Source organism: Salvelinus namaycush, chromosome 35, assembly GCF_016432855.1.
Source record: "Salvelinus namaycush isolate Seneca chromosome 35, SaNama_1.0, whole genome shotgun sequence".
NCBI lineage: Eukaryota > Metazoa > Chordata > Actinopteri > Salmoniformes > Salmonidae > Salvelinus > Salvelinus namaycush.
In genome coordinates, this window is record NC_052341.1 from 29,947,348 (window position 1) to 29,955,791 (window position 8,444).

An 8,444-nucleotide genomic window follows, 5' to 3' on the forward strand; every position below is an offset into this window, starting at 1 on the left:
ATGGCGGTTATGACATCGTTTAGGACCTTGAGCGTAGCTGAGGTGCACCCTTTACCAGCTCAGAAACCAGATTTCATAGCGGAGAAGGTACGTTGGGATTCGAAATGGTCGGTGATCTGTATGTACGTTGGGATTCGAAATGGTCGGTGATCTGCTTGTTAACTTGGCTTTCGAAAACTTTAGAAAGGCAGGGTAGGATAGATATAGGTCTGTAACAGTTTTGGGCTCCCCCTTTGAAGAGGGGGATGACTGCGGCAGCTTTCCAATCTTTAGGGATCTCAGACGATACGATTATGGTATGGGCAGGCATAAGCTACGGACAACGAACACAATTGCATTTTATTGACGGCAATTTGAATGCACAGAGATACCGTGAGGCCCATTGTCGTGCCATTCATCCACCGCTATCACCTAATGTTTCAGCATGATAATGCACAGCCCCGTATCGCAAGGATCTGTACACAATTCCTGGAAGTTGAAAATGTCCCAGTTCTTCCATGTCTTGCATACTCACCAGATATGTCAACCATTGAGCATGTTTGGGATGCTCTGGATCGATGTGTATGAAATTGTGTTCCAGTTCCCGCTAATATACAGCAACTTCGCACAGCCATTGAAGAGGAGTAGGACAACATTCCATAGACCACAATCAACAGCCTGATCAACCTTGCGAAGGAGATGTGTTTTCTGATCCACGCCCCTACCTTTTTTTAAGTATATGTGATCAACAGATGCATATCTTTATTCCCAGTCATGTGAAATCTATAGATTAGGGCCTAATTAATGAATTTAAATTGACTGATTTCCTTATGTGAACTGTAGCTCAGTAAAACGTTTCAAATTGCTGCGTTTATATTTTTGCTCAGTATATTCAGTAAACGTTCACTTTCAACATTCCTCATTTCCCTTCAATAAAGTGCAACACCAACGGGGGAAAAAAACTGTGTTTGCATTATCATAAAGATGCATGATACTCACAGAGGAGGAAATACTGGCCGTTTCCCGCCAGTGGAATGTCTGACTCGTGGAGCGGGAGCCATCTTTAACCTCATACACTATGACTCCTTTGGCACACACTCCTAAGATCAGCTCTCCGATGACTGGCTTCTTCTCGCGACCCACGCGGTAGAACAGAACGCCATACTCAGGAAGCTGCTGGGTGGCCTGGGAGGAAGTAAGATGTTAGACGTTAGAACGGCCGACGTGCAAGCTTCCCGCACGGACTAAGAATACGAGCCAGATGTGTATGTAATATACAGTATTACCATATGTTTGCCTTTAATGCACTGTGCAGGTGCCACAGTCTTTTAGTGTTATGATTCAAATATTAGTCCACATATTAGTAGTATGGAATTAATTAGACTGACATAACTGTTTTATATATAGATATATATGCACACGACAGTTCAAAAAGTCCATTAAAATAACATCAAATTGATCAGAAATACAGTGTAGACATTGTTAATGTTGTAAATGACTATTGTAGCTGGAAACGGCCGATTTTTTAAAATGGAATATCTACATAGGCGTACAGAGGCCTATTATCAGCAACCATCACTCCTGTGTTCCAATGGCACGTTGTGTTAGCTAATCCAAGTTTATCATTTTAAAAGGCTAAATGATCATTAGAAAACCCCTTTGAAATTATGTTAGCACAGATGAAAACGGTTGTTCTGATTAAAGAAGCAATAAAGCTGGCCTTTTTTAGACTAGTTGAGTATCTGGAGCATCGGCATTTGTGGGTTCGATTACAGGCTCAAAATGACCAGAAACAAAGACCTTTCTTCTGGAACTCGTCAGTCTATTCTTGTTCTGAGAAATGACAGCTATTCCATGTGAGAAATTGCCAGGAAACTGAAGATCTCGTACAACGCTGTGTACTACTCCCTTAATAGAACAGCGCAAACTAGCTCTAACCAGAATAGAAAGAGGAGTGGGAGGCCCCGGTGCACAACTGAGCAAGAGGACAAGTACATTAGTGTCTAGTTTGAGAAACAGATGGCTCACAAGTCCTTAACTGGCAGCTTCATTAAATAGTACCCATTGGACACTGCTCCAGAGTCGAATGGCGGTGAGCTTTACACCACTCCAGCCTACGCTTGGTATTGTGCATGGTGATCTTAGGCTTGTGCGCAGCTGCTCAGCCATGGAAACCCATTTCACGGAGCTCCTTAACAGTTATTGTGCTGACGTTGCTTCCAGAGGCAATTTGGAACTAGGTAGTGAGTGTTGCAACTGAGGACAGGCGATATTCATGTGCACCACACATCAGCGGTCTGGTTCTGAGAGCTTGTGTGGCCTACCACTTCGTGGCTGAGCCATTGTTGCTTCGAGATGTTTCCACTTCACAATAACAGCACTTACAATTTACTGGAGCATCTCTAGCAGGGTATATATTTGACGAACTGACATGTTGGAAACGTGGCATCCTTTGACGGTGCCACGCTGAAAGTCACTGAGCTATTAAGTAAGGCCATTCTCCTGCCTGTTTTTGTCTATGGAGATTGCATGGCCGTGTGCTCGATTTTATACAATTGTCAGCAACGGGTGTGCCTGAAATAGCAGAATCCACTAATTTGAAGGTGTGTCAACGTTCTTTTGTATATATAGTGTATGTATACAGTGCATTCAGAAAGTATTCAGTCCCCTTGACCTTTTCCACATTTTAAGTTACAGCCTTATTCTAAAATTGATTCAATTGTTTTTTTCTATCAACCTACACACAATACCCCATAATGACAAAGCAAAAAAAAAAATGGAAATATCACATTTACATAAGTATTCAGACCCTTAACTCAGTACTTTGTTGAAGCACCTTTGGCAGCAATTACAGCCTCTAGTCTTCTTGGGTATGACGCTACAAGCTTGACACACATGTATTTGAGTTTCTCCCATTCTTCTCTTCTCTCTCAAGCTCTGTCAGGTTGGATGGGGAGCGTCACTGCACAGCTCTTTTCAGGTCTCTCCAGATATGTTAGATCGGATTCAAGTCCGGGCTCTGGCTGGGCCACTCAAGGACATTCAGAGACTTGTACCGAAGCCACTCCTGCATTGTCTTGGCTGAGTGCTTAGGGTCGTTGTCCTTTTGGAAGGTGAACCAGTTTGAGGCCCTGAGTGATTTGGACTAAGTTTTCATCAACGATCTCTCTGTACTTTGCTACGTTCATCTTTCCATTGATCCTGACTAGTCTCCCAGTCCTTGCCACAGAAAAACATCTCCACAGCATAATGCTGCCACCACCATGCTTCACCATAGTGATGGTGCCAGGTTTCCTCCAGACGAGACCTTTGGCATTCAGGCCAAAGAGTTCAATCTTGGTTGTAACATAACAAAATGTGGAAAAAGTCAAAGGGTCTGAATACTTGCCGAATGCACTGTATATACTCGTTATATATATACACTCTTATTAAGGATTAAAATAGGGCAAAAAAAATGTGGTTCCATAACTCTATGGAGTGTTTTTATTGGCTCATGTTACCTTTAGGAACTCAAGTTCGGACTCGTCGGTACTCATCGTGGAGTTATTGGCATGTAACCGTAGTAACTCCTCCTTTAGGTAAGGCAAGGCTCTTTTTTCCATGACGCTCTTGGCAACGTACTGGTCTGGTCGATAGTAGTTCCTCCCATAAACCTTTGGGAAATATCAGATAAAAGTTTGTCATCACTCAACTATAACATTTCTAGAGCTAATATTACAAAATATTTGCCATGGATAGGCATTTAAAATTATTTTACAATTCAAATAATATGACATTTTTATGACAGTCAAAATTTGTAATAATAATAATACGTATTTTTTTTGCTCTCGACCAATCAGAATGACGCAAATGCACATGGCAGAGGTAAACAGCGAACATTCTGCTTTTCTCCGGTAGTTTGACTAAAAGCAACAGTGAAAGAGAAGTCCGATTTCCCATGATTCTCTTACAAAAGGGTTTTCTGGAGTGTTTTGCATTGATCCGTGTCATACCGATCATGTCAGGGCAGCCTGGAGTTCTAAATGTGCAGAAGTAGCACAGGAGGAGCTCAACACACCCTTACAAAAAGCATTCAAAAGTTTGTTTTATTAAATTCAGAATTTTAAATATCATGGTATATCCTTTAGGTAAAAATGGCAACAAAAAAAAAATTACACATTTTTTTTTTTGACAGCTTTTTCATTGCTAACCTCTGAAAGTCTAAGCATTTGGGGGGGGGGGGGGGGGGGGGGTCTACTAAGCTAACATATGGAATTGTTTTAGGTTGGTAATATTATGGATTTTAATTGTTTGATAAAATATTGAATTAGGCCTTTATTACTGTAGCCCATATAAACACATTGAATACCACATTCATAAATGGCAAAAGAAAACAGTAAAAAAAATAATACATCATAAGGAGAAAAACCCCCGAATACAGACACTTGTGCGGGTCGTAGAGCAAAACGGGGAACACCATTCTGATCGTGAAAGTCTACTCTTTCCATATAGTGGTTATTAGGCACATTCTGATGCTACAGACGTTTTCCTGAGAAGACAGATTGTCTGGATGTGTCCTGGGCTGATAAACAGCACTGTAGCCTGCCACTTTCCACCGCAGATGCGGAAGGCCGAAATAGGCGGATGTGGTGAATTGAGACGGGGCCCATCCTGCAGCTATCGCTAGCTTAAACTGAAGGATTTTGATGGGGATTTTTTTTATTATACTCATTAATTATTCTACAATATAGATAATAGTAAAAATAAAGAAAAACCCTTGAATGAGTAGGTGTGTCCAAACTTTTGACTGGTACTGTAAGTATGCAGTAAAATCCACCTAGACCTTGACAATCAGGTGACTATACAGGATATATAACGCAAATAAAATGTCTAAAATACCTCAGGCATGCAGTCTCCATACTCTGCTTGGAGAGCCAAGGCACCCAGATATAGGCCTGTCTCTTCATGGCAGGCCAACCTGTCCTCCAGTATATCCTTCCTCAGCTGTAGGTAGTACTGGTGACGAGTCAGTTTGTGCCTGCCAAAAAACGCCAGTCACACACAATATGCTTCCATAGAGAAAGCAGTGGGCAATCTGCATTATTGCCTGACCTCTATGAATTCCATAGGTCGACCTTGAATACAATACACTGTAAGCATGAGTGGATGTGAGGTACTTACAAAAGGAGAGAGATGTCGTGGACAAAGAATTTCACCCTGAAGAAAAGGACAAACGTGGAGGTAGGCACTTTCTTCCAACTGTCGGGGGCGACCTTGGATATCTTTGTGTCATTTTCCAGGAAGAAAAACTCATGATCTAAAACCGAGAGATAAAAAGAAGAGTGACATTTTTAAACACGTGAACCATTTAAAGACAACTTTTAGCTTTTTCATTACTGTAGTTCGAGCACAGCCATACATGACCCAACAAAACACCTCAATGAACTGTTTCCAGTAAACGACATACAATATTTGTGCATTACCATCAATGTAAGCAAGGCCAAAGTAGAAGTGTTCCACCAGATTGGAGTGGGCGACAATCATATCAAAGACATCCCCTCCTCCTGACTTGACGTCACACTTGACCAGGATGCTCTGTCCGTTTGGCATGACCACACTCAGTTCCCTCATAGTGGAGGGAGACTTCCCTTTCTTTGACTGGATTAAGAGACAGAAAGATAGTGATTCACGTAAAGACCGACTGATGACAGTTGGGGTGATGATAAAAGGCATTTGATGTAGCTCTTGATTTTTATTTTATTTAACCTTTATTTAACTAGGCAAGTCAGTTAAGTACAAAATTCTTATTTACAATGACGGCCCACCCCGGCCAAACCCGGGCCAATTGTGCGCCGCCCTATGGGACTCCCGATCACAGCCGGATGTGATGCAGCCTGGATAAGAAGAGGTGGTGAGGCCTGACCTGAGCAGGCCAGACTACTGGTCGATGATAAAGTCATAATTACCACAATGGATCCGGGCAGCTCCAAGACAACCAGAGGCGCGTCTAACTTCCTAATGAACTCAGGACCCATGTCCTGCAGAAATAAAGAGGGAAACATTACGAACTACTAAAAATGTCAACCCAATATGTCACATGACTCACTATGATATCATACCTTGGCTTTCTTTTCATTAAGACTGACCGTGGACTCGTTTAGATATGTGTAAAGTACAGGTTTGACGCTGCCACGGCGAAAGCCATCCAGGTAAGGGCTACAGGGGCTACGTGACTGATAGCTGCAGTAACTCTCTCGGTGACGTGACCCTTGGGGAATTCTGGGAGAAAATAAAAAGACAAGATTACAGGGATGAAATTCTTTAATTTATTGTCCATAGACAGTTGGGTGAACTATCCCTTTAAAAAAAAAACTATACTTGTAAAGCTGATAATATGTGTATTCCCGGGTCAAAATGTGCCTTTTTGTTGTTTGAAAGGCGACAGCTAGGTTCTTACCCTCTGCTGAGCTCAGCTTGGAACGTTGGGGTGCTTCTGTTTCTCAGCGCCCAGGTGGAGTTGTGGTACGAGGCACTTCCTGAGAGACTGTGAAGCCTCTCTCTGACCATCTGACTCCGGTCAGTAAGTTGAGGACCAATCTCAGCCATGGACACATGATCAACCTAGAAAACACAATTGAATGACAGCTGCTGAATTAGATAAGTTGCACTGACCTATCCTTAAAAATAACCATGGTCTCAAATCAATATGATCTCAATTGAAACCCAGCTGTAGATTGTAGCCAAGATAGAGTTGCAGCCAGTATTGTCACAATATGGAATAGAGGCCAATTTATTTCTAGGAAATTTGACCCTATAATGTCAGTGTGCTGGTCAGCACATGGAGTGTAGAGTGACAGCTATACTGACTACAGGTGCATTGCCTAAACCAAAAAGGGAATGTGGGTGACTCACAGAGTCCCTGAAGACATCTTGTACTAGCTGTCTGATGAGCTTCTCTGGTGGGGGCAGTTGAGCAGCCTTGATGTGCTGTTCACAGGTCTCCAGCACGGTCACAAGATCTGCTCGTCTGTGGACCGTGTCCTCACACATACTCAGCAAGAGGTTGTTCAGGTCGTCACTCAGCTGAATGGGCTGGTTTTGAGGTAGTTGATAATCAACGGACCAGAAGAGGGTCATTCCTAGGGAATATACAATCATCTGAAGAAAACAAAGAGAGAAACAAGGCAACAGTAAACATGTCGGTCATTCGGTGCTAGAGGAGTAGCGTTTTAAGTGTTTTTCACAAAATTCTAAATCCATCATGGGCGGACCTCATGGGTCCGTGAGGCAAATGTGTTCCTTGTAAGGAGAGGGACCTATGTACCGAATTTCATGATTTTAGGTCAAACGGGGTGTGGGCGTGACCTTTCAAAGTTTGCATTTTCAATCGCATGTTATCTGGTCAATCAGTATAATTTTGTAAACCGTAAGACGCATCATTCACCCAAGGTTCGTCAAAATCGGGCTCGTGCTGTCTGAGACACTGCGTGTGACGAACGTACAAACTAACTGACAGAGACAGATCCACAGGACGAATGAGTAAAATCTTTCCTGAGGAATTCATGCAAAACCGAAAGTCGAGAGCCAAAACAGTGGTGAGATGTCAAGCCAACGGAGACCATAGGAGTTGGCCATATAGTACAGACGGATATGAAATCAGATTAGCAGTGTGATGCGATGACATTGAGATCAGGGGTTTATTGAGCACCTTCTCCGAGGCCGTCCTGTTGGAGGCAGCGTGCCCCTCCTGTACCTCTGGAGCAGTGAAGGAACCAAGGTTCTCTGACCGGGGACAGCTCTTAAAAGCAAGGTTCCCAGTGGCTGACAGCAGCATTGAGCCAGGGCTCAGTACACTGCACATGTTACCAGGACCTGTCGAGAGGACAAAATACAAACTATTAGAAGTAGAGCACGATATTGTGTTGCCTATCCTTCCCATTCATCTCGGGTTTGAGGCCTATTTCTTCTAATGCATAAAGATGCATATACAAAAACACGTCATGGGGTATGAAGTCAGCTCAGCATAATGGAGGTCTGCAAACATCTGACACATGTTTTGACAGGGTGTGAACAATCTCTTTTAAGGTCAAAAGATCCTGCCGGTGTGTATTATCATGGGTGAGGAAAAGCATATAAATATGTCCAGGTACCTTTGTGAGAGATTTCCATTAAGGCCTCGGCGGTGCCCAGTAGCAGACACCATACCTCATCCTCCTCCAGAGGTGACCCCCGGGCCTCCAGCACCTCCGCCAGGGTCACGAACGTGCCCATCCTGGGGGGGGGGGGGGGGGGGACACAGCCATGTGTAGATACAGTCATATTATCTAAATCATTTTTGGAATATCTGCCTCAAAACGCTGTAATAGCGAAACATAAGCAATACATGTTGTTTCATCATAGACTCTGTGGCAAAAATATGCGAAGCCGTTATTTGGATTACAATGAAAACTGTTGAACCCAAGAAACTTGATTGTTTCCATAAATCA

At 43.0% G+C, this 8,444-nt stretch overlaps 1 protein-coding gene across 1 annotated transcript in view; it reads right to left on the reverse strand.

The window, feature by feature from the left end:
• LOC120029680 (tyrosine-protein phosphatase non-receptor type 13-like) overlaps positions 1 to 8,229 on the reverse strand; it is a 30,724-nt gene extending 22,495 nt beyond the window's left edge. Inside the window, exons 1-11 of the mRNA XM_038974955.1 lie at positions 8,109 to 8,229; positions 7,667 to 7,830; positions 6,871 to 7,116; positions 6,428 to 6,579; positions 6,078 to 6,258; positions 5,925 to 5,996; positions 5,442 to 5,616; positions 5,140 to 5,275; positions 4,858 to 4,996; positions 3,480 to 3,632; positions 979 to 1,164 (exon numbers count right to left, since the gene is read on the reverse strand). Of these exons, the coding sequence (XP_038830883.1) occupies positions 979 to 1,164; positions 3,480 to 3,632; positions 4,858 to 4,996; positions 5,140 to 5,275; positions 5,442 to 5,616; positions 5,925 to 5,996; positions 6,078 to 6,258; positions 6,428 to 6,579; positions 6,871 to 7,116; positions 7,667 to 7,830; positions 8,109 to 8,229 (1,725 nt within the window). The remainder of the gene's footprint in view (positions 1 to 978; positions 1,165 to 3,479; positions 3,633 to 4,857; positions 4,997 to 5,139; positions 5,276 to 5,441; positions 5,617 to 5,924; positions 5,997 to 6,077; positions 6,259 to 6,427; positions 6,580 to 6,870; positions 7,117 to 7,666; positions 7,831 to 8,108) is intronic.
• Between the last annotated feature and the right edge of the window lie 215 nt (positions 8,230 to 8,444).